Here is a 25,396-nt window from a genome sequence, read left to right as displayed (position 1 = left end):
GCCCCCAATTCCTGGGCCACGGATGGGTACTGGTCCGTAGCCGGGCCACACAGCAGGAGGTGAGCAGCGGGGCAAGCGACCACCTGAATTCTACCTCCCGCCAGATCAGCGGCAGCATTAGATTCTCACAGGAGGGAGAACCCTGTTGGGAACGGTGCACGAGAGGGATCTAGGCTGAGCACTCCCCATGAGAACCTAATACCTGATGATCTGGGGTGAAACACTTTCATCTTGCCCAGCCACATCTGTGGAAAAACTGTCTTCCATGAAACTGGTCCCTGGTGCAGAAAATGTTGGGGGCCATCGAGCTATAGGTCAAAGAGGCTGAGAGAAGGGGACACCAGAGGAGTTCTGGGGTTCGGGAGGCTGGCAGTGTGTGGTGCAGTTCTGGGGTTCGGGTGGCTGGCAGCCTCCCTGGTGCAGTTCTGGGGTTCGGGTGGCTGGCCGTGTCTGGTGCAGTTCTGGGGTTCGGGTGGCTGGCCGTGTCTGGTGCAGTTCTGGGGTTCATGTGGCTGGCAGTGTCTGGTGCAGTTCTGGGGTTCGGGTGGCTGGCCGTGTGTGGTGTTCTGGGGTTCAGGTGGCTGGCCGTGTCTGGTGCAGTTCTGGGGTTCGGGAGGCTGGCAGTGTGTGGTGCAGTTCTGGGGTTCGGGTGGCTGGCAGTGTGTGGTGCAGTTCTGGGGTTCAGGAGGCTGGCAGTGTGTGGTGCAGTTCTGGGGTTCGGGTGGCTGGCAGCCTCCCTGGTGCAGTTCCGGGAACAGGGTTTGGGTTTGTGCGCTGGGCTGTTCAGCAGAGTGAGGGCATTTTTCCTGCCATCTAGGAACGCCTCAGTTCCCTGACCTTTTTTTTTTTTTTTTTTTTTTTTTTTTTTTTTTTTTTTGAGACAGAGTCTTGCTCTGCTGCCAGGCTGGAATGCAATGGTGGGATCTCAGCTCACTGCAACCTCTGCCTCCTGGGTTCAAGCGATTCTCCTGCCTCAGCTTCCCAAGTAGCTGGGACTATAGGCGTGCACCACCTCACCCAGCTAATTTTTTAAAAAATATTTTTAGTAAAGCAAGAATTTCACCATGTTGGCCAGGATGGTTTCCATCTCTTGACCTCATGATCCGCCTGCCTCAGCCTCCCAAAGTGCTGGGATTACAGGCGTGAGCCACTGCGCCCAGCCAGGTTCCCTGATCTTTTAAAGAAACCTGTTTCTGCTTTTGGGCAGGCACACTGTGGGCGGGGGTTGGGCAGTGAGCTCCCCATTGCTCCGGGTGTGAGCAAGAGCTGTGTGTGTGGCAGCAGGGGAACTCCTTTGTGGGCGGACTGTACTAATAACGGTGAGCCAATTTGGGTGATTCTGTCCTTCCCAGAGCTTTGCCCAGCTGTAGGCCCCCTCCTCTAGGAAGCCCTCCAGCCCCGAGGCCCCATCCCTCACTGAAGGACACAGGCAGACCATGCGACAGCCTGCAGAAACCAGACCGGAAGAGGTTGGAGGGATTTAGTAGGAGTTTATTGCCAGTCTGTGTCTGGGCAGCAGTCACCGGACTTTGTCCTTCCTCTGGGGCATAGGTTTCCTCCAGAGGACCAGAAGGACAAGGACATTGATAGCAACCTGCACGTGGCCGAAGATAGGGACGCCAAAGCTTCGGTACAGGAAGCCGCCGACGGTGGGCCCCAGCGTTCGGAGCAGCGGCTGCACAGACGCACAGAGGCCCAGCATGGCCCCTGGGGGGTGCATGGGGGTAGTCAGGCCCTGGGCAGCTCCCTGGGCCGGCTGCCCACTTCCTGGACACAGCCACGACCTCTCATCTCCCCTGACCCATCCCAACCTCACGGTGCAGTCTGCACCTTGCATAGTCTGGTGAAATACTCCCCCAAACACCCCTCCTTTCCACCTGCTGGCTTCTAACCTCCAGTCCCCCACTCCCTGCCACCTGCCCGGCCTTTGGAGCAAATGCAGCTCTCTCCACCCACTGGGCCATTCCCCGAGGACCTCTCAGCCATGCAGGGGGCTGCACAGGGTGCTTCCCGGGGCACTGGGCTGAGTCTCTTCCCTGCTCCAGAAAGTTTTCAAGCACAGGAGGAGCCTGGGAATGGGGCCACAGGTCACCGCAGCAGGCCCCGCCCTGCCAGGCCTGCCAAGGGAGATGGCATCTGTGCCTGGGGCCCGGAACCTCCCGCCCAGGGTGTCAGGGAGCTGGCTCTCACGGCTCTTTCCCAGGGTGCCTGCCACCACCGAGGGCTGGTGATGCAGTGGGGAGGCTAAGCCTGGCCTGTGAGACACCGTTGGGGCTTGAGTTCAGAGTGGGCATGACACCCCACCCCCATAGCCCCTCCTGGCCATCAGCCCCTCCTCCAGCCGCCCCCCTGCGGAGCTCCTACTACTCCAGGAACTCCTCCCACAGGGGGCTTTGGGAGCCCGTGCAGAGCCCCTCCACCTGCCCCTCCTGCAGCCCCAGCAAGACTGAGCCGCTTCCCAGGCTCCCCGGACAGCCCACACCTGCGCGGCAGCCTGCTCTGTCCCTGACACCCCATCTCCACACCCCTCTGGCCAGCGACCCCCAGCATGGACAGGCACATGGGCACTATCTGTGGCTGTTGTCAACACTCGGGCAACATGGGGGCAGCATTCACTGAACGGAGGACCCCCCAGGCCTCCAGCTGGGAGGACACTCTCTGCCTCTGGTCCCGTGCCCAGAGGGTCTCTGGCTCCAGGGACTTCAGAGTCCAGGTCTCCTGGAGTTGGAAATCCCGGGGCTGGTCAGCTGTGATGAGGAGCTGGCCAGGCCCCACCTGGGCTCAGGACCCAGTGTGGAGGATCATTAAGAGCAGCCTCTTCTGCAGACACAGGGTGCAGTTCCTGCCCCTTCTGTCCTCTGCCCCCTCTGTCGCTGGGTTTCCAGGCTGCTGCTGGGAACCAGGTGCTGGCTCCTTCCAGGCCAGGGGTGGTGTCTGTGCATGATGTGACCCAGTGGCCTGGGCCGGGTCTCCCTCAGCCTCCAGGGGTCTCTTCCCAGCCAGACCTGGTCCTTATCTCCCCAGGCCTTCCTCTCTTGTGCCCTCCTCCTGGCCTCTCCAAAGTGCTGCCCAACCTCCTCCAGGAAGCCCTCCTGGTTCAGCCCGCATCAGCCCATGCACTGTGGAGTCACAGTCCTGGAAGGCCTTAGAGGTTCCCAGGCAGTCCTGAGAAGAGGCCTGTCCTTTGCGGCCCGGCCACATCCAGGCCTCTAGACCTCGGTCTGCTGCCTCCCAGACAGGCAAGTGCATGGAGAGTCAGATGTGTACCCTGAGCTTCCTGGCTTTGCTGCTGGGGAGTCCTGGAAGAATCTCCAGTACTGCAAATGACTCCCTGACTCCTTTGACCTCAACCAGCCCACAGGAGCCCCCTGCACTGGCTAGTGTGTAGCCACACTGTGCCTGGGGTGGGGCAGGAGCCTGGGTACCATTGGGCCCAGGGCACCCTCAGTCTGCTTGAGGGGCTTTCTTAGGCCTCAAGAAAGAAAGCTGGGTCCGAAGTGGGGGCTGGGGGATCTATGTCTGGGGTACCTGTGTCCCCACAGTGACCTAGGGGCTTCCTGGGTTTAATTACTGCTGTGCATTCATTCACTCACTCATTCCTTCAGGAAGCTCCTGAGCACTTGTGTGCCTGCCTCCATACTGGGGGAGGGCCCAGAAGTCCCTGGGGCCTCCAGGTCTGGCAGGCAAGGCCCTTAGGTGCTTCTCAGGGCCAAGCCAACTGCCACCTCTGGGCAGCCCCCTCCCAGGCCCCTGGCCTGCCCTCAGCTGGGCTAGGTGGTAGGGCAGGAGTCTCATGCAGGACCCAGGCTGTGCGCCTTACCCACCCCACAGAGACCCCAGGCCCCCCACTCCACACACTCCACCCACCCCACACAGACCCCAGGCCTCCCACCCTACCCACCCCACACAGACCTTAGGTCGCACACCCCACACACTCCACCCAACCCACACAGACCCCAGGCCCCCCACTCCACACACTCCACCCACCCCACACAGACCCCAGGCCTCCCACCCTACCCACCCCACACAGACCTTAGGCTGCCCACCCCAGCCCCACTAGGTAGCTCCTAGGGCTTCCTGGAGGAGGCTGCCCCACCAGCTGGCCACAGCTCACCTGTGTCCGAGGCGGAGACGGCCTTGGTCAGCATGCTGTCGGTGACCACATTGAGTGTGCAGAGGCTGAACACCAGGCCGGGTACCAGGAGGCAGAAGTGGAAGACGCTGGACATCCAGGCCTGGGACGGCAGGCGGGGCCGAGCTGAGTGGGGGCCTCACGGGACCAGGCTCCTCTCTGGGGTCTTACCTGTCCCTCTCCACCCTGACTGCTGCCCCTGCTGAAGAGCTGGCCCTGGGTGGGTGTGGGGGGTGGAGGCGGCCCCAGGGGCTCAAGCACAGATGGCACCGCCCAAGTGGCCTTGCCCAGTGAGAGGGTCAGGTGAGGGGCCCAAAGCGAGGAGCCCTCACCATGGCCAGTCCCACCGCGATGAAGGCCAGCACGCTGGCCCGGAGCAGCGCCTCCTCCGAGAAGTGGCTGCTCAGCTGTCCGATGACCAGGCCCTGGGTCACCTAGACCAGACAGAGAGGGTAGAAGTGGGTATGGGAGAGGCGAGGGAGGGGCGTCTGGACTGTGGCCAGCCCCCCAAGCAGGGGACCTCCAGACTGGCCTTTGGTGGCCAGGGCCCCTCTGCAGAGAAGGCCCCTCAGCATCTGCAAGCCCCGGGGTCTCTCCCCACCCTGCCAGCAGTGACTGCGTCAGGATGGGTCTGAGGTCCCTGAGGAGATGGGGCTCCTCTCCACAGGGAGGAAGGAAAGGCCCACACCAGGGACACCAGGGATGGACCCAGTGGGACAGGCTCGGCCGCAGGCTGCTCCCAGGCCAGGGCGAGGCTCCCTGTTGGGTCATCTCAGCTCCTCCACCGAGCAGGGTGTGCTGGGCCAAAGCACCTGGGAGTGCAGGGGTGGCCCCCGCTGGAGGAGTTCCTGGGCTCAGTATCTGCCTGGAGGGCAGGCCCAGCCTGCAGCACCTCTGCAGGGCACCAGTCACTCTCCCCACTTCCTGCCCGGCAGAACAGAAATTGCTTCCAACAGGAATCATAAATGGTTTAAAAATCTTACCTTCACACTTGCTTTATCTTAGGGTTTTTGGGGATTTTAACACGTTTTTAAAAGGAAGAGCTGGCAAGTTTCACTTCGTGCAATGCGCTTAGGAGTAGCTCACGGTGAGTGCCGTGAAGGACCTCAAGCCAGGACTCAGACACCAAGGCCAGAAGCCTATTTGTGTTGCGTCTCAATTTACCCAAAATAAGTTTTAAAAACCTTGAACTTAGGAGCCCTGCAGGTTATGACATGAACCTGGAGCTAACAAGCCTGTCCCTGGCCGGACGTGGGGCCTGGGGGCTACTCTGCGGGCCTCTCCTTCCCCTCCTCAGCCTCCTCTCCTGCTGCTCAGCCTGTGTCGGGGTCCCCAGGCCTCACCTCACTCCTTCCCCGTCCCTGGGCAGTTCACCAGGCCCAGTTCCTGCGAGGGTGTCCCGATAGTGTTGGTTACCACCCCAGCTCTGTCTCAGGCAGGGGCCCTACTGCAGCCATGGCAGGCCCAAGTGCCCCACAACACAGGCTAACGACTGCAGTGTCCAGCCCAGCTGCAGACTTCAGCCAGGGTCTGGCTAATCATCCTTCCCTGCAGTGAGCTGGGCGCAGCCTGTTCAGAACAGGCCCCATGGCACCAGCCCCGGATTGTTACTATTATTGTTGCTGTTGTTGTTTTTCTGTTTATCTCTTTTTACCCTGCCAGGGTGGCTCCTCCTGGCCCACAAAACCGAGGCCCTCCCTGCCCACGGTGGGGGTCTAGCCCCTCCCAGGAGCAGCTATTTTAGCACTAGTCTAGTCCTGGGTCCAGAGGCTGAAGAGCAGATGACTTGGAGGTGCCAGGAATGCCACAGGCTTCCGGAGAGGCCGAAAGCCTCTGCCCCCACCCCAGTGGGTCCCAGAATAGCCCCCGCCCCATGCTCTGGCTGTCAGGCGGCCATCCCGGGTGGCGGCACGTCATCACCTGTCCCCACCACCCCAGGGTCTGGTCCAGATGCCCAGAGGAGCTGGTGGTGGAGGTGGCTCGCCCTGGCCTGGTAGCTGAGCGGTTCTTGGGGGGCAGACAGGACACCTGCCGCATCGGAGCTGCCAGGGTTTCAGGGCATTCTTCCATGACAGCGTGGCCTCTGAGGGCTGGCATCTTGCTCCTGTGAGACCTCCAAAGGGGCCCACACTGGTCTAAGCACTTTGCCCACTTTGCCATGTTAGGTCATTTCATCTGCCAAGGACCCTGCAAGGCGGGCACTTTGGCCTCATGGGACAGATATGGAGCGGTTGGGAGACTTGCTGTGGTCACACAGCTGGTGGGCAGGTGGGCTGCCACAGACCCCAGCTGGCTGCCCATCAGAGGCCAGAGTCCACTGTCCTCACAGCGTGCCCACCACTGCAGCTGGCTCTGCCTCCCTGGCCTGTATGCCTGGTTCCCTGTGGGCCCTGACATGTACCAGATGGGAGGCCAAGGGCTCGCCAGCCTCCACCGGGGAGGAGCCTCTACTCTCAGAGGCCTGCCCCACTGGAGACCCCTGCCATGCCCCCCAGGAGGCCCTGTGTACCCACTCACCATCTGGAGGAGCCCGAAGAAGGACATGAGGTAGCCAGCTTGGGCGGCCTCCAGCTGGAAGAAGTCCATGGAGATGATGGAGAACATGACCATGAAGAGCCCTGAGCCGGGGCAGGGGAACGGGGTAAGCACCCCCACACCCCGGCCTTGGCGCCCACCTCCCTCCCACCTCAGCAGCCTGGCCAATCAGGGTGTCTGGGTCCTGGCCGGTGACTGGTTCAGGGAGGGGCCTGTGATGCCAGCCGGACCAAAGAGACCCTTCCCTGGGATTCTGCCGGATCCCTGGTGTGGGAAATGCCTCCCATGCAGTTGCTAAGCTCTGGACTGTGAGTGGGAAGGTACTGGAAGGGAGGGACCCAGGGCTGACCATGTGGGAGGATTTGGCCCCAAGACCCACTATGGCTGTCTATTATAACAGCCCTCAAAGTCACATCTGCAATCCCAGCACTTTGGGAGGCGAAGGAGGGGGGACTGATTGAGGCCAGGAGTTTGGGACCAGCCTGGAAAACATAGTGAGACCCTGTCTCTACAAACAGTTAAATTAGCTGAGGGTGGTGGCGCATGCCTGTAGTCACAGCTGCTCGGGAGGCTGAGACAGGAGGATTGCTTGAGCCTGTGAGGTGGAGCCTGCAGTGAGCTGAGATCATGCCACCGCACAGCAGCCTGGGCAGTGGTCTCAAAAAACAGGCCCTCAAAGGGCCTGTTACTGAGGTTAGTAACTTGGGTTCCAGTTTTGAGAACCAACAGAGCTGGCCTGGGTGGGCTGGGTGGGACAGAGGCCGGGGCCAGTCAGAGTGCTGAGGGCCTGTTCTCCATCCTGCTTCCTGGCATCCCAGTTAGAGGAGCCCAGGCCGGGCTTCTGAGGGACAGGGCTGCTCCTGGGCTTGTCCATGGCTCGCTATCCTATCTGTGGTCTGTGACAGCCTAGGGTCTGCTGGGCCAGCATGCTTCAGAAGGTGGTGTTGACACTCAGACTTGCTGTCCCTGCGTCTCAGGCTGTCTGCAGAGCACGTGGGGCCACAGGGTAGGAGGGTGAAGAGCTGAGGAGTATGCAGGGATGCATGGCTGCGAGCCAGGCCCTCTGCCTGTGGGGACCCTCCCTGGGATGTGCAGCTGCACAGTGTGGAGGGGCTGGAAGGAGGCGGGAAAGACCCTTTTCTGCCTTCCTCCCGCTCCTGCCTGCTCTACCACATCCGCGTGGACCTGTGGGACACGGGCCAGAGGAAGGGCTAGGCCCTGGCCGCAGCTGGAACTCTGCCAGGCTCTGGCCACCGTCGGGGCAGTAGTTGGGGCTCACCTGTGGGGAAGTTGGAGGCCACCTTGACCAGGAAGATCCTCGGGACATCTGGCAGCCGCAGCAGGGAGGCGATGGCCTTCAGGTCAAACACACTGGCCCGGGGGCCGCCTGGCACGGAGAGGCCGTTGTCCCAATGCCCACCCCTCACCCAGCTGCAGGCCTCGCCGCTCCTAGGCTCCTGTTGCGTCCCCCTGGGTAGAGCTTCCTTCCTTGGCTTCAGTGCCACTCACTTGTGGGAATGGGAGCTGGTGATGCTCCCAGCCCCGAGGTGGGCACCGCCCCTCAGCATACTGCCACGCATTCCTAAGGGCCCCCTGAATCCCCAGAGGCACTCAGGAAAAGCATTCTCTGCATGCAGGTAGCCTGGCCTCAACCTGGGCTTGTAGGGGTGCAGGCCTGTGGCAGTCCCTGAACAAGGGACCAATAGCTGCTTCCTGTATGGTCCTGGCCTGGGACCTGGGGCCGAGCATGACCAGGCCACCAGCCCAGAGGAAGACAATGGCAACGCTGCGCCCCTCTCTGTGGCCACAAGTCACCGCGGTGGCCTGGCCAACTGGACACCTTCGAGTGCAGAGCCGCGGGTCCCCAGCCCGGCTCACCGCATTCTTCCTCGCTATTTCCCCAGGGGCTCCTGCCTCTCTGGCTCTGCTGTGTTTGCCACAGGCCGAGCTCCACCTGGCCCTCCCCCTGGACTTTCTAGGTTAATTCCATCACAGCCTCCTGTCCCAGGATGACCCCAGGTGGGTCCCTCCGTCCCAGGCTGAACTCTTAGTCCCTAGGCACCGAGGCATGGGTCCTGCCACGTGCCTGGCACTCAGGGGCTGGGTTCAGCAGGGGGCCAGCCTTCAGGGGAGCCCCTCTGAGGAGCCTTGGCCTCTCCTCGTGGGACCAGCCTGACCATCCTCTGCCCTCCACAAATCAGTGCCCTTTGGGCAGAACCCTCACCTCTCCCTGGACACTCAGAGCCTTGGAAGCCTTACTGATCCACCCACCCTGTTGGGGGTCCCTCCTGGTCCTCCCCAGGCCTCTCTGAGCCTCCCCTCCTAATGCCTTCCCTGTGTGGGCCTCCCCCCTCTCTGGGCCTCCCTGCTTGCCGGAGCCCCACTTCCACTTCTTCATGACCACACCTCACTTGGCTCCTATGATGTCAGCAGCTGGGAGGGGTTCAAGGAAGTTAGGAGGGTGTGAGTAGCCCCCAGATTTCCCCTCAGGCCCCTGTGCCCCTTGGCTGGAGCATGTAGGCCTAGCCAGTGCCACCCACAGACCCAGCATCTGGGCAGGGTTTACCTGGTGGGGCTTACCTGGCGGTGGAGTCTGAGTGTCAGTTTTGGTCCCTTTGGTGCTGGCGGGGATGCAGGTGAAGCTGAGGATAGCTCCCAGGAGGGTGGCCAGGGCAGCCAGGATGGCCGGGCACTGAATCCTGCGGGCAACAGTCTTGGCTGCACAGGGCGCGGGTCCCAGGGCCCAGGCGCCCCAGCCACATCCCCCAACCTGCGCCTTCAGTCACACTAAAATAGCTTAAACCTGACTCCCACATCTCCACAGTCTGTGGCCCAAAAAGCGGGGACTGGGACCCTCAGAGCACATTTATTAGGTGATGGATGAAGGAACGGGTAGGGCGCTCACTATCCCTGACCCTCATCACACCATGCAGGCCCCGGCAGCCCCTGTGGGTAGCAGGCAGCAGATCCTCCCAGGGACAGCAGCTCCCTGGCTGGTCAAGGTCAGGAAGGGCTCCAAAGGGCCAGCCTGGTCTGCGTGCCCTTGGGAGGGGCTCTCCGAGACCTCGGCACCTGTGCTGTGTCACGGGGATGGCCATGCTGCCTCCCCAGAGTGGGCACCAGTGGGCCTGGCACTCAGCGGGCCCTCAGAAATCACCTCCCCTCCTGTCAGACCCCTCCCCACTTTCCAGAGTGGGTGGGGCATGCTGGGCCTGGTGGGGGCTTTGGGCTGGGATCCCAGAGCCTTGCAAAGCTGCAGATGTGCCCCTCAGGCTGCTTTGCCACGTTCCCACTTGCCTGGGCCACTACCAAGGCCGGTGACTCTGGCTCTGCTGTCAGCTTCCCTGCCATGAGTCCCCACCTGGAAACTCGGCCTGTGATTCTCCTGGAAGGAACCAGCAGACTTTGTCACCTGGGAACACAGGCACGTGGAGCTGGCTGTTCCGACTGTCACCTTTGCCTCCTGGGGGCTGAACCAGCCCCCTCCCCTCAGGAGAGACAGGAGGAAATCGGGGCTTCCTACTGAGCTCGCTAGTAAGGCCTCCAGGCCTGTGCCGGACTGCCACAGCCTCCCTCTCAGCAGCTGAGCAAACTCCTATACAGCCTGTAAGGGCCCCTCTTGGTGAGGCCCCAGCCTTCCTTCCCAGACAGCATGCCATCTGAGAAGGACTCACTTTACCAGTTGGCTAGAATCTGGCCCCTGAGGGCAGGTGGGCTGGGGTGGGACCCTGCATGGAGACCGCAGTGATCATCCGATGATTGGAGAGATTTACCCAAAATAAGTTTTAAAAAGCTTGAACTTAGGAGCCCTGCAGGTTATGACATGAACCTAGAGCTAACAAGCCTGTCCCTGGCCGGACGTGGGGCCTGGGGGCTACTCTGCGGGCCTCTCCTTCCCCTCCTCAGCCTCCTCTCCTGCTGCTCAGCCTGTGTCGGGGTCCCCAGGCCTCACCTCACTCCTTCCCCGTCCCTGGGCAGTTCACCAGGCCAGCACAAGGTCACACAGGCAGCACAAGTTCTGCCTCAACCTCAACAGAGCCTTCAAATCTGCCCTGGCCAGGGCCTCAGGGCACAGACACCAGGAGGGGTCAGGATCCTGGAAGATGCCCTTGCACCCGAAAACAAGGCCAGCCATAGGCCACCGTGTCCCCACCAAGGAGTTCAAAGAAAGGACTTTCCTCCGCCTCCCTTCACCACAGCCACACGTGCATGCACATATGCACACACGCACACACACACACACGTGCACACACACACATACACACGCGTGCACACACGCACAATACACGCACGTGCACACGCACACACATGCACATATGCACACATGCACACATACACACATGCACACGCACACACATGCACATATGCACACATGCACACATATGCACACACGCACACATACACACACGTGCACACACACACATACATGCACACACGCACATGCACACATGCAAACTTGTACACATGCATTGACATGCACCTGTTTGCCAGAGCAAGGAAGGGACTTGGTGCCACACTGACTAGGACCGTCAGTGGGGCCACCTCTGGGTCCAGAGAGTCTGGGCATTGGCCACCCCTCATTTCTCAGGCAGGACCCCTGAGCTCACATCAGTCTGGGGTGGGCCGGCACATCCACCCGGCCTGTGCTGCTGCCCCCGCCAATCCATCAGGGCAGCTCTGACCTCTGCAGCACCCATGGCCCAGGACGTCACCTACTCGGGCTTTCTGGCTGCTGGGTTTCTGCAAGAATGGGCCCTTCCTTTGGGAAAATGCCAGGGAAGGGGCAGGGGTGGGCTAGGGCCCCACAGCTTGTCCCTCCAGCTGGGAGGGACACCCGGCCCCTGTGGCCAGCCCCAGAGAGAAGGGCCCTTTCTTTGGGATCCTGGCCTCAGAGGCCTGCATGTCACATCTCAGGGTCTGGCTGGGCAGGGGCAAAACCTGCCTTCTTTGCCAGATGCCCCAGAAGCACACGGGAGCAGAGGCACCACTTCGATGGCTATTTTAGGAGGCTGGTGACAAGCAAGGCGTGGTGGCAGGGATCCAGGCCCTCGAGTGGTGGTGGGCAAACCAAAGGCCAGTGCTGCTGTGGGCAACAGGAGAGCCTGGGACTGGGGGACCCTGGAGGGCCCCAGGAGGGAGGGAGTCAGGGCCGCAACTGTGCTGGGGGCTGCAGGTGGCTGCTGGGGGAGAGGCAGGCTGTCCTTCCCCAGTCAGAGCTCTCTCCTGCTCTCCACAAACAAACTGCCGGGAGGGAAACGGGAGTGGGAAGGAAATCCAGCACGTTGTCCTCAACCCTGGGGCTTCTGCACGCCGGACAGCCTGGGCATCCCCCAGCACCCTGAGCACAGTGCAGTCAGTCCCTCCTGCTCAGTCCCCCTCAACCTCACCCCGATCTGCCAGATGCAGGGGCACCAGGGGTGCATCCAACACTTTTATCAATGGAGCCACGACCAGCAAGATGGGGACAGGTTAATTTGTCTGTCCTCCCCTCCTCTTTCGGTTGAATGTATTACAGGAGTGTCTATCTGGACACATAGATGCTGCTGAAAGGACACTGGACACGACTCAGGAGACCCAGAGCCTCTGTCCCTTCTCTGCCGCTCACCTGCTAGGTGACCTCCTTTCTTTATATGCAAATATGGGCTGGGCTCACAGCTGCCACTGCCCCTCACTCTCCTGTTCTGGGGCCCCTCTGGACCTGCGGGGCCCAGTCCACCTGCATCCCGCCCACCAACCGCAGCCCACACCTGACGCTGCCCAGACAGCAGGGGGTGGAGCTGGCTTTCAGCCGTGTCTCCAGGAACCTGTGGTGAAGTCTGGACTCCTGTGTGGTCTACAGTAACAAGCCCTCATCAAGCCTCACCTTGCTCTGAGGCTCTGAGAGGGGACACACAAGGTGACAACATATGCCCAGGTCATTCTGCTGCCAGGAGCAAACCCACAGGTGGGGCCAAGGCTGGATCAGCTGGGACCTGGCTTCACGGGACACCTAGCTCATAAGAGGACGGGGCAGGGGGGCGTACAGAGCGTCCCTGGATGTCCAGCCCAGGGCCGGGAGAAGTCACCCATGCCCCAGGATGCTGCAGTTAGAACCATGTTTGAAAAAGAACATCTTGCCATGCCACTCCTAACTCAATTGCCCTCTGGCTTCCAGGGTGCCCCAGAAGGTCCTAAAGGCCCCTCTGGCCAGACCCTTCCCAGTCCTTGTGTCTCCCAGTACCTGGTCCTCCCATTCCCCAAACACATAGCCCTCCAACCAAACCACAAGCTCCCTCCTGCCCCAAATGGGCTCTGAGACTGGAGTGACTCACAGGCCCAGCAGGAGGCCTGTCCAGCCCACTGCTCACCAGGGCTGTCCTGAGGGATGGCTGGGCCAGAACCATCTCAGCGGGGCCTGTTCCCTCCCTGCTGCGGGAAGAACAGAAAGAACCGGAGTGTCCTGGGCACTGGGAGGCACACGGACTAAGGCAGTGGCTGAGTCACCTGGCTGGGGTGGGAGCGGGCCCGGATCCCCCATATCCTGCTGCCCCCTCAGCTGCCTGCCAGCCCCTGCCCTGTGTCTCCCTGCCCCCAAGAGCCCCTTCCCTGTACAGCAGGTGCCCTGTTACAAGCACCCGCACTCCTCAGCCTCTGCTCAGCATTTGGGGTGCCCTGTGTCATATGGGGTGCTGCTCACTTCCCCTCCCACCCCCTCCTGCCCCTCTGAGCTCCGGTGCCCCGGCTTCTCATTTTTGCTCAGCTGGGCAGGGGTGTCCTGCCCACAGGGCCCTGGCACCCCCATAGGCATTGCCCTGATGGCTGCCTGTCCACCCAGAGAAGGCAAACTCCCTGCTGTCTGGCTCGGGATAGGGCTCTACAGCCTCTCCCCATCCCTCCCCAGGCTGAGAGGATGGGCTCAGAATATGAGTCACAGAGCCACCCCCCACCCAGCGTGTGTGCAGTGACTCAGGTCCCGGGTCCCTCCCCAGGCCAGCCTGGCCTCTCAGCCCTGGGCTCTGGAGGCTGGGCCAAACCAGTTATACCAGTGCCCGCCCCCGCAGCCTGTGGGTGCCAAGTCCACTTCCTCCTCCCACCTGCTGCCCAGGTGGGTGTGGATGAGGCAGCACTGGGGCCTTTCAGGGGAATAGGATACATAGGTGGGTGGGCAGGGAGGGAGATCCCATGCACATCCTGCCTCGGTTTCCATTAAGGAAGAGCAGGAAGGCTGCAAGGCAGGGGGTGTTCACAGCTGCACCAGACTCCTGTCCTGCACTAGGCCAGGAGCCAGAGCAGGCTGGGGGCGTCAGGGCTGCCGGACCAAGAGGGCCAGGGGGCTGGCCCTTGACATGGGGCACCAGGCCTTGAAGCCTGGCCAGCACCTGGCCCCACTGCCTTTGGTGAGCCCCCAAGGAGGAGGTGTGGGCCTCCCTCACCCCATCTGGGTTGGACAAAGGCAGAGTACCAGCTACAAGCTCACCCCCGCAGCCCTCCCGTGTCACCACCACTCTGGGCAGCCAGCTCGTGCTACAGGGCCCAAGCAGCACCCCATGTCTTGGGCGTGGTATGAGGACCCTGAGGGAGTCCCACACTGCCTGGGCCTTGGATGGGGACTGGGGAGCTCCACGGAGGGAGGACCATCTCCCGGGCCTCAGTTACCCCACCCATCAAAGGAAATGTCGCAGCTGGTCTGGTTATGAACCATCAAGGTTGTAAAGCGCCTCAGATCTTGGGATGAATGGAGGCAGGGAAGCGAATGGAATGTTCTGGCAGGTGTGGGCAGAGGTAGAGGCCGTCTTGGCAGCTACTGGGAGGGAGAGGGACATGAGTAGTGTCTTCTGGGTCAGCAGCTGGGATGGGGGAAAGGGCAGGTGAGGACAGGAGGGGACCTGTGGCCTGGTAGCTGGGCCTGCAGGAGGCGTGCATGCTGAGCTCTCCAGCATCATGGCCACACTCACCGCCTGAGCGAGCTCAGACCCTCCCAGCATCCTTGTGGGTAAGGGCAGGGGAGGGCCCACTTAATGGGTGAGGAAGGCTGGCCAGGGAAGGAGGCGGCAGCAGGCGGCTGGGCCCTGAGGCGGCAGAGTCCCCGGGGTGGGCAGCACCCTGGGAGGGCGGCCGCCCAGCTCAGCCACCTGCTGGGGCCCAGCGCTCCTCCCCGTGCCCTTCTCACGCCCTTCCTCGCCCCGGCCACCCTGGAGAGGCAGGCCCTGGGTAGTGCCGGCTCCCCATGCCTCACACCTGCCAGCCCCCTGGCTCCAGGGGGAGTGGTCCCTGCTGTCCCACCACAGCTGCCCACGCAAGTGCCCTAAGCCCCATCCTCCAGGGACACCCTACCAGCAATGTGCTTGACTCCCACATCAGCCCTTCCCTCTCCCCGGGACGCCTCCCCATGGCTCCTCCCGCCCTAAGCATAGCCTCCTGGACCCCTCTCTGCCCTCGTTTACAGCACGACTTCCCGAACCCCTCTCCTGTCTCCCCATTTCCCTTGACCCGTCTATTGCATGAGGCTTCTGCAGCTGGCACTGGCATGGGGGATGGGTGGTGCTCAGAACTGGGATGGCCTCCCTGCTGCAGATGCTGGGCCACTGTGGCTTCCTTGGCCACCAGTGGTAGAGGCACGGGTCCCTGACCCCCACAAATCCTGTGACCCTTGGCTCCCAGGACATGCTCCCTCCTCGCCTCCCAGCCCCAAAACATGAAGTGCTGGGGGGCGCAGGGCTCCAAGTCATCCATACTTGAAGATGCATCCCGTTTCTTCCCCTTATCTGGGTGCCTACTCAGTAGCTCCCTGGAGTGCCTGACAGGCACCCAGGCTGGGCCCGAACAAGACCCAAATCCCAGTGGTGCCCCAGGCTGCTTGGGCCTCTGCACAAGGCTGCCAGTCTCCCCACAGTCAGGCACAGCCTTGACACTGCCATCTTGAGTTCACACCCACATCCCACCCACTGGCAGAACCAAGCCAGAATCTGCCCTCTGCTTTCTCTCACCACGATCACCTCTAGTCTGGCCACCATCCTCCCCAACCTGGGCCGGCACAATGGCTGCCTTACTGGTCTTCCTATAGGGGTGCTCACCCCCCATTCTCACCCCTGCTGTGCCACCCAGGGCACCCCGGCCTGGCGCCTGCCCCTCCTCCCTGCCTCCAGCCACACGGCCCCCTGGCTTCCACACTCAGGGCCTCTGTACCGTGGTTTCTTTGCCTCCTTCACCTGCTTCAGGCCTCGACTCAGATGCCACCTCCTCGGACAGTCCCTAGTGACCCCATCCATTGAGCCCCCCGTTCTGCTTTGTGACTTTTTGCTCCATGTAGCTCAGCCTGATGTTACGGGAATTCCTATCACATTCCATTCATCCCAGGGACTCAGCCCGTGTTGTCTGCTACTGTATTCTAGAACCAGAGTCCTGGCGGCAATGTTTAGGTGTTCGGACAAACTGCCCACCCCACCCTACTCCACATCCTGCTCACAGCCATCAGCAGCCACTAGTCCCCAGCCCAGGCTCTAATGAAAATGCTGGGAGAACGTTCAGGGGCTCAAACAAGGCCTGCAGCACAGCCCTAGAGCCCTCCGGAGAAGGAAGTGTGCTAACAAGGCCACTGTGCCCTCCCGGCGCTGATCCCTGGGGCTGTGCCAGCGCCCAGTGGCCTCCACCATTGTTAGGGTTTGTCTCGAGGTCCTGGGGGTGCCTGGCCTGGGAACTGCGATCAGTTCATCCAGGACTGGAGAGCCTGCTGTCCACAGAAGTGCCTGCCTCATGCCAAGGGGCATCTCCAATGTGAGGGGGGTTCAGATGCCAGAAAGACTCCACTCCAGAATGGAGCCTCAGGGAAACTCACAGGCCAGCAGAGGGTGGGGGTCGCCAGCTGGCGCAGGGCCTGGGAGACCCCGGGTGTATAATATAAAGCTGGGGGCAGGGCACAGTTGTGACTTCATCTACTGTCCCAAGACCATGCCGCTACTATCAGGATTTACATTTCAGAGCTGAGGAAACTGAGTCAGGAAGAGCTCCCAGAAGGAGGCAGCAGATCCATGGATCCTCCTTATCCCGCCAGAGTCCCTGCTGTGGTCCCCCTCCCGGGGGCACCCTCCCTGGGCCACCCTCGCAGCCTCCAGGGACAGCTAGCAAGGGACCGTCAGGAGGCAAATGGGAAGCCTGGCATCCCCCCATCCTCCTGCTGCCCGCCTGGGCGCCCCCTGGACTCTCCACTCTGGGCACTGTCCAACAGCTCAGCCCCACTGCCACAGCATCCCGGTCCCCGGGTGCTCCTGTCCCCAGCAGGAGGCTGCTGGGAGGCCTCCCTCCTCTCAGGGCCTCAGTTTCCCCAGCGTCCCAATGGGGCTGTGCGTGGACAGCTTCACAGTCAGTCGAGCCCCGGACAGCACTGAGACATCACCTGGCCCCATCCAGGGCCAGCTCGGGAGGTCAGGCCTAGGCCTAGCGCGGAGCCAGGTGTCCCCTTTAGCGACATCACGTGGCCACTCGTGCCCCCGTGGGTTCCCAGCCCAGCCCGCCCGACGAGCAAAAAGGGAAACCGAGGCCGAGAGGGGGCGGGGCCGACTCAGCCGCTGGCGTCCTGACCCGCAGCCTCTGTCCCGGGCCCCTGCCACTCACCCGTACGCGGAGACCAGAGTCCCGCCCAGCAGGGAGCCGAGGATGACGCCGACGCCGAAGCAGAGGCCGAGCCGGCCCAGGGCCGCAGGCCGCTCCTCCGGTGCAGACAGATCCGTGATGACCATCTGGGCAGCTGGGGACGGGGCGGGGGAGCTGAGCAGGGAAAGCCCCTCGGTGGGCCCCTCCCCCACCCACCTTCCCAAGCCCTTTCCACCACTGACCTGCCCTTCCACAAGCCTCGCCCCACGTCGCCCCCACCCCTGTCCAGCCCTTAGGGCCAGACCCCGCCCGCACGCAGACCTCCCTGGCGGTGTCCTGGGTCCTCCGCAGGCTGCCCCTACCTGGCCCCACCTGGCCCCCAGTCCCCAGGCCCTACCTGGCAGCGTGTGCATGAGCGCTCCGGGCAGTCGCGAGGCGAAGAGCAGGTAGACCCCGGGCAGGGCCGGGCTGGAGGCGGCTGCCAGGAGCAGGTAGAGCGCCAAGGCAGCCAGGAAAGAGAGCGTGAGCGCCGCCCGCGCCCCGCGCTGGTCTGCGAACCTGGGGTCCAAGGGGCGGGTCAGATCCTCACGGAGGCAGTCACGTCTCCCCTTCCCCCCGTCCAGGGGCTGCCCGAGCGGCGCTGACCAGGGAGGCTGGAGTGCGGATGGGGATGGACGGCCGGGAGGCCTGGGCGGCTGCTGGGAGGCCTCCCTCCTCTCAGGGCCTCAGTTTCCCCAGCGTCCCAGTGGGGCTGTGTGCAGACAGCTTCACTGAGCTGGGAGTCTGACCCAGGGCACAAAGACCAACTCCGTGTAAAAATAAATGGTAGAATCCCAGAGGACCAAGGGATGGGCCGGTGTTTTACAGGAAGTGTTTCCCAGGTTGGGTCTGAGAAAGCAGAGCCTTTCTCCCTCCTGTTCTGAGCCACTGGAAACCCTCAGACCTCTGCCGGTCTGCTGCCTGCGGAACCCTTCATTTCCGCCTACCGGTTGCTCTGAAGAGGCAACTCCCATTATGTGTCCCTTGCTCCCCTGTCTGCTGTGGCTTGTGGAAGGATGTCCCCATCCCGTCCACGCTCAGTGTTCCCACAGCACTGAGACCCAGGGTGTATGGGGCCCCCAAAGTCCCTCCTGCCTGGTCTCAGCAGGCCTATTACAGCCACAAGGTGTTCGCCAATCACACTGTCTCTGTGGCCACAGCCAGGATTAGTGGAAGGCATGGGTGGGACACCCAGGGAGCCTACCGGGAGCCAAAGTTCTTCTGCACCCCCACTGGCCTGGGACCCAGAAGTGCCATCATCCCAGGGGGGTCTGGTATGGGGTTGGGGAACCTGGCCAGTCCGAGCCCATGGCGTCTGAGAAGGGGCCTGGGTCATTGTGGGGAGAGCCCCCTGTACACACACACACTGTACCTGCCAAACACTGGACCGCCCAGCAGCTGCAGCACCCCAAAGGTGGTTTGTAGGTAGCCAAAGGCAATGGAATCCAGGCCCAGTTTCCGAGACAGGTACTGAAACACAGGAGGGAGCCCAGAGAGAGGGGCTGGGAAAGACTGCAGGGCCTGGAATCTGGGGTTCCCGGATGGGCAGGAGGTGGCAGGGGACCAAGGGCCTGAGCTCTGTTGACTACACAATACGACTATCGAGGGGCCCTTCCCAGGAGGACCCTGCTCCTCCTCTCCTAGGCGGAAGCCTGTGGTGGCCTTTAGGGTCCTTGCTACTCCTCTCCTAGGCGGGAGCTCATGGTGGCCTCTAGGGTCCTTCCCCTCTGCAGGGCACACCTCAGAGAGGCACCTGACCCCCACCATTTTGTCTTCATTCATTCAAAACTTTGTGGGGAAGCCAGCAGCACTGTCCTGGCCAGCAACAGATTGTCCCAAGGCCCCCAAGTGACCTCCAAGAGGTGGCCTATTGCCCAGCAGCACACAGTCTGCTCTGTGAGGCTCCAGCCCCCCAGCCCCTCGGGAGGAGTAGGTCCATGACAGCATTCCTCCCAGGGACACCCTTCTATCTTGCCCTAATTCTCTGTGACTTTGGCCCCCCTGCAGCCACTCCTCCCCCTGCCCCTGCCTCTGAGTTCCCAACCCTCCTTCCAGTGATGTCACTTATTATGGGCTTCATTGTGTACCCCCCAAATTTATATGCCTTAACCCCCAGAACCTCAGAATGTGACATTCTTAGGAAACGGGGTCTTTACAGAGTTACTCGGGTCACAGTGAAGACATGAGGGGAGCCCTGATCTAATGTGACCGGTGTCCTCATTAGGAGGAGAATTTGGGACACAGACACACTCGGAGGGATGATGCTGTGAAAACCCATGGGAAGACAGAGTGATGTGGCCACAAGCCAAGGGATGTCCGGGCTCCCAGGGGCTGGAAGAGTTGGGAAGGCTCCTCCCCCGTGGGTTCCAGAAGGAGCCTTGATCTCACACTTCTGGCCTCCCAAACTGTGAGACAATAGGCTTCTGTTGCTCTAAGCCCCCAGGGTTTTGGATACTTTGTTACGGCAGCCCCTGATGCTAATACACTGCCCCCTCCCCCAACCCTGGACCTTTCCCTAAACTCAGTCTTGGGGTCCCACTCCCCTTCTTTCCACTGTCCCCCTTGGTCCACAAGAATTCTCCCCGGTGCGCTTCAGTCCCAAGGGCAGTCAGTAACCCCTCCGTCCCCCAACCCCAGAGTCCTTCCTTCAGCTCCATCCCTGCTCCTGCAAGGATGGGAAAGTCCCCCTGTCTGCCAGGTCTCCCTTATGTTTGTGAGCTTGACCTGACAATCACCCCACATTCCCCTAGTAAACCTTTGCCTCCTCCATCCCTCCCCTCCCCTGTGCTGCTAGTGTGAGGATGCTGAGCCTCTCCCTTTTTTTTTCCTTTTTTCTTTTTTTAATTATATTTTAAGTTCTAGGGTACATATACACAACGTGCAGGTTTGTTACATATGTATACATGTGCCAAGTTGGTGTGCTGCACCCATTAACTCATCATTTACATTAGGTATATCTCCTAATGCTATCCCTCCCCCATCCCTCAACCCCACGACAGGCCCTGGTGTGTGATGTTCCCCACCCTGTCTCTAAGTGTTCTCATTGTTCAATTCCCACCTATGAGTGAGAACATGTGGTGTTTGACTTTCTGTCCTTGCAACAGTTTGCTCAGAATGATGGTTTCCAGCTTTATCCGTATACAAAGGAACTCATCCTTTTTATGGCTGCATAGTATTCTGTAGTTTAAATGTGCCACATTTTCTTAATCCAGTCTATCATTGATGGACATTTGGGTTGGTTCCAAGTCTTTGCTATTGTAAATAGTGCCATGATAAACATAACGTGTGCATGTGTCTTTATAGTAGCATGATTTATAATCCTTTGGGTATATACCCAGTCATGGGATTGCTGGGTCAAATGGTATTTCCAGTTCTAGATCCTTGAGGAATCCCCACACAGTCTTCCACAATGGTTGAACTAGTTTACAGTCCCACCAACAGTGTAAAAGTGTTCCTATTTCTCCACATCCTCTCCAGCACCTGCTGTTTCCTGACTTTTTAATGATCGACATTCTAACTGGTGTGAGATGGTATCTCATTGTGCTTTTGATTTGCATTTCTCTGATGGCCAGTGATGATGAGCATTTTTTCATGTGTCTGTTGGCTGCATGAAGGTCTTCTTTTGAGAAGTGCCTGTTCATAGAGGATGCTGAGCTTCTCATCCCCATGCCTGCCCACCTGTCCTCGCCTACCCAAGTCATCCTCCCTGCCTGCATCACATGTCAACCTTTTGCCTCCTCAAGGGCAGGGCTCCCAATGCTCCTCTCTCCCTGTTTCTCTGCACAGTCCCCTTCTGTGGGGGTGCCCACTGGAGCAAGCTCCCAGTGCTCCACTCTCCCAGTTTCTCTGCACAATCCCCTTCTGGGGGATGTCCATTGGAGCAAGCTCACATCCTGTTACTTCTCTTGCCTTCTCTTGACCCTCCCCTACAGCTACTCCCACATATTTGCGGGCAGAGCTCTGAGCAGCTGCTTCACCTTGCAGCCTCCTCTCTTTCCATCTCTTTCCTTCTCTCCCAGCCCTTGGAGCAGGCCCCTGCCTCCTGCTGCCTCCCCTCTCCCCCAGGCCCCCATTGACCCCACACTGCTGCCTCCAGTGGTCTGCTTTGGCATGCCTCCCACTGGAGTGACAGTTACTTTGGTGGCTTCTTCCCTCCTCCACCATGGTCTGCGGCTCTGGGCTGTGCTGGGTCCTCCGCCCTTCTGCCACCACTGCCAGTTCCCCCAGCTCATCCGACCTCCAGCCTCCCTGCCCTCTGGGGGAGCCCACTCCATGACCGTCTACTTGCTGCAGGGCCCCAGAGCCTCTGTGCTGAACTGCCTTGTGTCCAGCTCCCTTCGGCTCTCCACTGAGGTCTAAAATCATCCTTAAACTCAACCCGTTCCCAACTGGGCTCCCATCTTTCCCCAAAGACTGCCTCTCCTCCTGTCCATGCCTCCTTCCTTATGGGCTCAGGCCGAAATCTTCAGCGCTCCCTGAGCCCTGCTTTCTCTCACACCCACAGCAATCCATTGACAACATATGCAAAATCCAGCCACCTCTCACCTGCTCCACGGCCATCACCAGCCCAGAGTTCTTTGAGCAGCAGGTGGGGTGTGGTCCTATTCTGGCCTCAACCTGTCCACTCTGGCCACTCTGGTCTCTCTACTGCCCCGGGGCCTCTCCTGCTTCCTTCCAGCCCTGCTCCAAGGTTGCCTTTTCTATGAGGAAGACCTCGAGCCTTTCCCACTGCAGCCCCCGTGTGTGCGGACCACCAGCTCCGAGGGGATGGACCGTTGAGGACTTTTACACTCTGCAGTATTTCAGGTTCTGACATCAGGGTCAGCTCCTGGGCACTCAGCACAGGGTTACACCCTACGAGAGTCGACGGGCGGCCGAAGCTACTCCACCCGTGTTCCGTACCCAGCTGTGGGAAGGGTTCTGACTTCTCATTCACTCTTCCCTGCACCAGCTCTGCAGGGAGGGACTGTTATTACCATCTTTTTTTTTTTTTTTTTTTTTTTTGAGACAGAGTCTCGCTCTGTCACCCAGGCTGGAGTGCAGTGGCCGGATCTCAGCTCACTGCAAGCTCCGCCTCCCGGGTTCACGCCATTCTCCTGCCTCAGCCTCCCGAGTAGCTGGGACTACAGGCGCCGCCACCTCGCCCGGCTAGTTTTTTGTATTTTTAGTAGAGACGGGGTTTCACCGTGTTAGCCAGGATGGTCTCGATCTCCTGACCTCGTGATCCGCCCGCCTCGGCCTCCCAAAGTGCTGGGATTACAGGCTTGAGCCACCGCGCCTGGCCTATTACCATCTTATGATGAGAAAGCCAAGGCTCCTGTCCAGCCTTCCCCACTGGTAGGGAGGAGATTCAGGGCTTGACCCAAGCCATTTAGCAGGAGTGGGCGGGGCTCCTGAGGCATGGCGGGGAGGGATCCTTAGGTTCACCTTTGGGCTGGGAGCCTCTGCCAGGCCCGGAATCATGCCAAAGGCCCATCCCCACTCCCACCCAGATGCCCAGGTCCAGGCTCTGAAGGCTGGAGAGCCCCCTGAGGAGGACAGCAGGTGTCTGAGCCCACGCCAGGCTTCCCAGAAGCAAACGCAGGAAGGCCTGGGCTTGGCCCTGATTCTGCCTGAGCTTCTTGGTGATGTGAGACTTTGTTCCCAAGCCTCTCCAGACTTGGCGAATATAATTTAATCATTACTATTACAGCTTCCAGAGCCACACACTGTGCTGTAGACTACTGAATGATACACTAAACTAACATGAATTTGCCAATGAAATTTGCCAATTTGGCAACAGAGATAATAAAATAAGACAGCATTTTATCTCCTGCATGAAAAAGCTTGAGATCAATTTGCTGCCACAGATCATTTAGTGGACAACAGGGACCCAAGAAGATGGAGGGGAGAGGTAGAAGCTGCTGGCAGGTGCAAGGAGAGCCTCTCTGAGGGGTGAACTGCCCAGAACCAGATCAGATTGAACAGCCCATGGGGCAGGGACTCCAAAGGGCAAAGGCTGCCAGGTGAGAGGCAGGAGGAACAGCGCTAGGATGGTTTGAGGAGGTGCTGCCCCCAGGAGGGAAGTGGGGTGCCTCCCCATAGCTTCTCCCAGGGCTGGCACTGCAGCTGGAGCACACGACGTGCTGACAGGGGTCCAGAGGCAGAGTCCTTAACTTACTCAGCTTAAGTGTGGCGTGGGGTCCCAACCAGGAGGGACCCTGGCAGCATGAAGCCCCTATCCCCACTTTCTGCCACAGCCCGGATGGAAGGCAGGAGGAACAGCGGGACAGCCCTGGCTGGGGCTGCAGGGGCTGGGGTGTGTTACTCACTGGCACGACGGAGAACTGCATGAAGAGGCAGGTAAGTTCTATGGCGGCCAGCACGTAGGTGAGCAGGATGACTGAGGACCGGCCTAGAGCGCTCATCCTGCCAGGGGACTGGCCCTGGTCCCTGGGAGCCCAAGCTCCCTGCATCCTGGACGGGCACAGCAGGGAGACCCAGGAGAGATCCAAGCAGGAGGCTGGTGGAGCAGGGGCAAAAGTCCAGCTGATCTGGGCGGGGGTGCTGAGTCACTGGGTCCCAGGCAGCACCCGCCTGGCCTTGCCTGTAAGAGAGGACAGCACTGCAGGACTCCTTCCAGTGGAGCTCTTCCGCTACCTGGACTTTAGAGGACACATCAGGGCCCCCTCCTCTATTTTTGACAGCTCTGGTCTCCAGGCACACAGTCTCCATGGGAGGGGAGACAGGGACACGCTGCTCCACCCCACCCCTGCAGGTGGGCCAGGCTCAGTGCCCCGTTGCCCCATGGAAGGCACCATGCCCCACTTTTAGAGGGAGGCAGAGGCTCAGAGTGGTGGCTGGGTCCACCTCAAATCATCAGCACCTTCTGTTGGCCGGAGGGCTGATGTGGGTCCCTGTGCCTGGGGGGCCTCTGTAGGCCTCTGTAGCTGCACCTGTCCCCAACACAGTGCAGCTCTCAGGGAAGGTCCACCTTCCCCCGTGACCAGCAGCCAGAGGTCCAAGGGGCTTCTGGAATGGTCTTGGAGTGCGGACGGGAGACACAGCTCAGCCTTCCAGGCTCCCCAGGCAGGGTAGCTCTGCCTCACCTCCCACAGCGGAGTGCTGTCTTTCCCCCCCTTCCCCGCCTGGCCCCCAACTGGTGGGAACTGGATTTTGCGGCTGCAGAGGCCTTTCTCAAATTTTGCCACATTCACACCTGACTGCACATCTGGGCCCCGAGGTACGGAGCCCAGGCCGGTGGGGCAGGGCGGGGAGACCCACTGAGGGCCCGGGAGCTGCGCCCAGCACCCTCCCCCATCCCAGGATGCGGGGAGGCCGGGGGGAGCAGGGCAGCCGCAGCAGGCACGTCAGGGGCACCTCATTGGGCAGAGGCGCGACACGGCGCCGGAGTTCGGGGTTCGGGGTTCGGGGCTCAGGGGCCGCCCTCGCCGGAGTGTGCTCGGGTACCTGCCTTCGCAGGGGCGGGCTTGGGCACGGGTGCCGGTGGGGTGAGCGCTCCCGGGTGATCTCGGCACCCGTCCTTCCGGGGTGAGCCCGGGCCAGGCCCTTTCGGGGGATGACCTGGGACAGGGACCGCCCCTCTGGCTCTGAGTTCCCGCACTCGCCCTTTGCAATGGTTCCGGGAGCGCCCGTGCGGCGGTCTCTGAGCTCTCATTGGCCGAGCCCGCCCCTCCCCTCGAAGGACCCGCCCATGCCCCGCCCACCAGCAGGCCTGCCCGGTGCCCGGCTTCGCCCGCTCCAGCCCTCTCCAGCTTGGATCCAGGCTGCTGGAGTGGGCACTCTGACCCTCAGGCAGCACAGGTGTCCACTCTGAACTCGAGGAGGGGCAGTGTGGGCAGGGGATGGGACCGGGAGATGGAGAGAAGGAGAGGATGGAGGGGAGGCAGGGGCGGGGAGAGGAGAGTGGAGGAATGAGGGGTTAGGGGAAGAAGTAAGGGGAGGTGGTAGAGGGTGTTGTGTAGCCTGGCCCTGCCAAGGGTCTGCACAGAGCCCCAGAAGAGTGACCAGGAGACAGGCGCAGTTCTGGGAACAGCTCTGGGCCCCTCCTCACTTCTCTCCCCAGACCCGGAGGCTGCTAGGAGCAGCTGAGAGCCCGCTTTTCCCCATTTCACCCTGCCT

General features: G+C 61.0%; 1 protein-coding gene across 4 annotated transcripts; it reads right to left on the bottom strand.

The window, feature by feature from the left end:
* Nucleotides 1-1,295: 1,295 nt before the first annotated feature.
* SLC67A1 (solute carrier family 67 member 1) lies at nucleotides 1,296-24,807 on the bottom strand. 4 transcript variants are annotated; one of them, XM_074012893.1, is made up of 11 exons: nucleotides 24,635-24,807; nucleotides 23,587-23,861; nucleotides 18,648-18,745; nucleotides 17,634-17,794; nucleotides 17,258-17,390; nucleotides 9,248-9,366; nucleotides 7,947-8,054; nucleotides 6,650-6,750; nucleotides 4,465-4,566; nucleotides 4,115-4,235; nucleotides 1,471-1,707 (listed from the first exon to the last, which is right to left on the bottom strand). In XM_074012893.1, the coding sequence occupies exons 2-11, from the start codon at nucleotides 23,728-23,730 to the stop codon at nucleotides 1,520-1,522; spliced, it is 1,275 nt and encodes a 424-aa protein (XP_073868994.1). In that variant the 5' UTR covers nucleotides 23,731-23,861; nucleotides 24,635-24,807; the 3' UTR covers nucleotides 1,471-1,519. The 4 variants fall into 4 exon arrangements, with proteins under 4 accessions (XP_065383865.1, XP_015289781.3, XP_073868994.1 ...); XM_005576907.4 differs by having other exon boundaries at nucleotides 24,725-24,807; XM_065527793.1 differs by lacking the exon at nucleotides 6,650-6,750 and having other exon boundaries at nucleotides 1,296-1,707.
* Nucleotides 24,808-25,396: the final 589 nt, after the last annotated feature.

Source organism: Macaca fascicularis, chromosome 14, assembly GCF_037993035.2.
Source record: "Macaca fascicularis isolate 582-1 chromosome 14, T2T-MFA8v1.1".
Classification (NCBI taxonomy): Eukaryota; Metazoa; Chordata; class Mammalia; order Primates; family Cercopithecidae; genus Macaca; species Macaca fascicularis.
Note: the sequence above shows the minus strand (reverse complement) of the source record. Positions and strands in the feature narration are given on the sequence as shown.

Coding starts and splice junctions, on each gene's coding strand:
- SLC67A1 (XM_065527793.1), bottom strand. CDS start 23,730: ATGCAGGGAGCTTGGGCTCCCAGGGACCAGGGCCAGTCCCCTGGCAGG. Junction 17,795..18,647: donor GGCGGTCCAGTGTTTGGCAG/GTACAGTGTGTG, acceptor CTTGGACCCCAG/GTTCGCAGACCAGCGCGGGG. Junction 9,367..17,257: donor ACTCTGGTCTCCGCGTACGG/GTGAGTGGCAGG, acceptor TGTTGCCCGCAG/GATTCAGTGCCCGGCCATCC.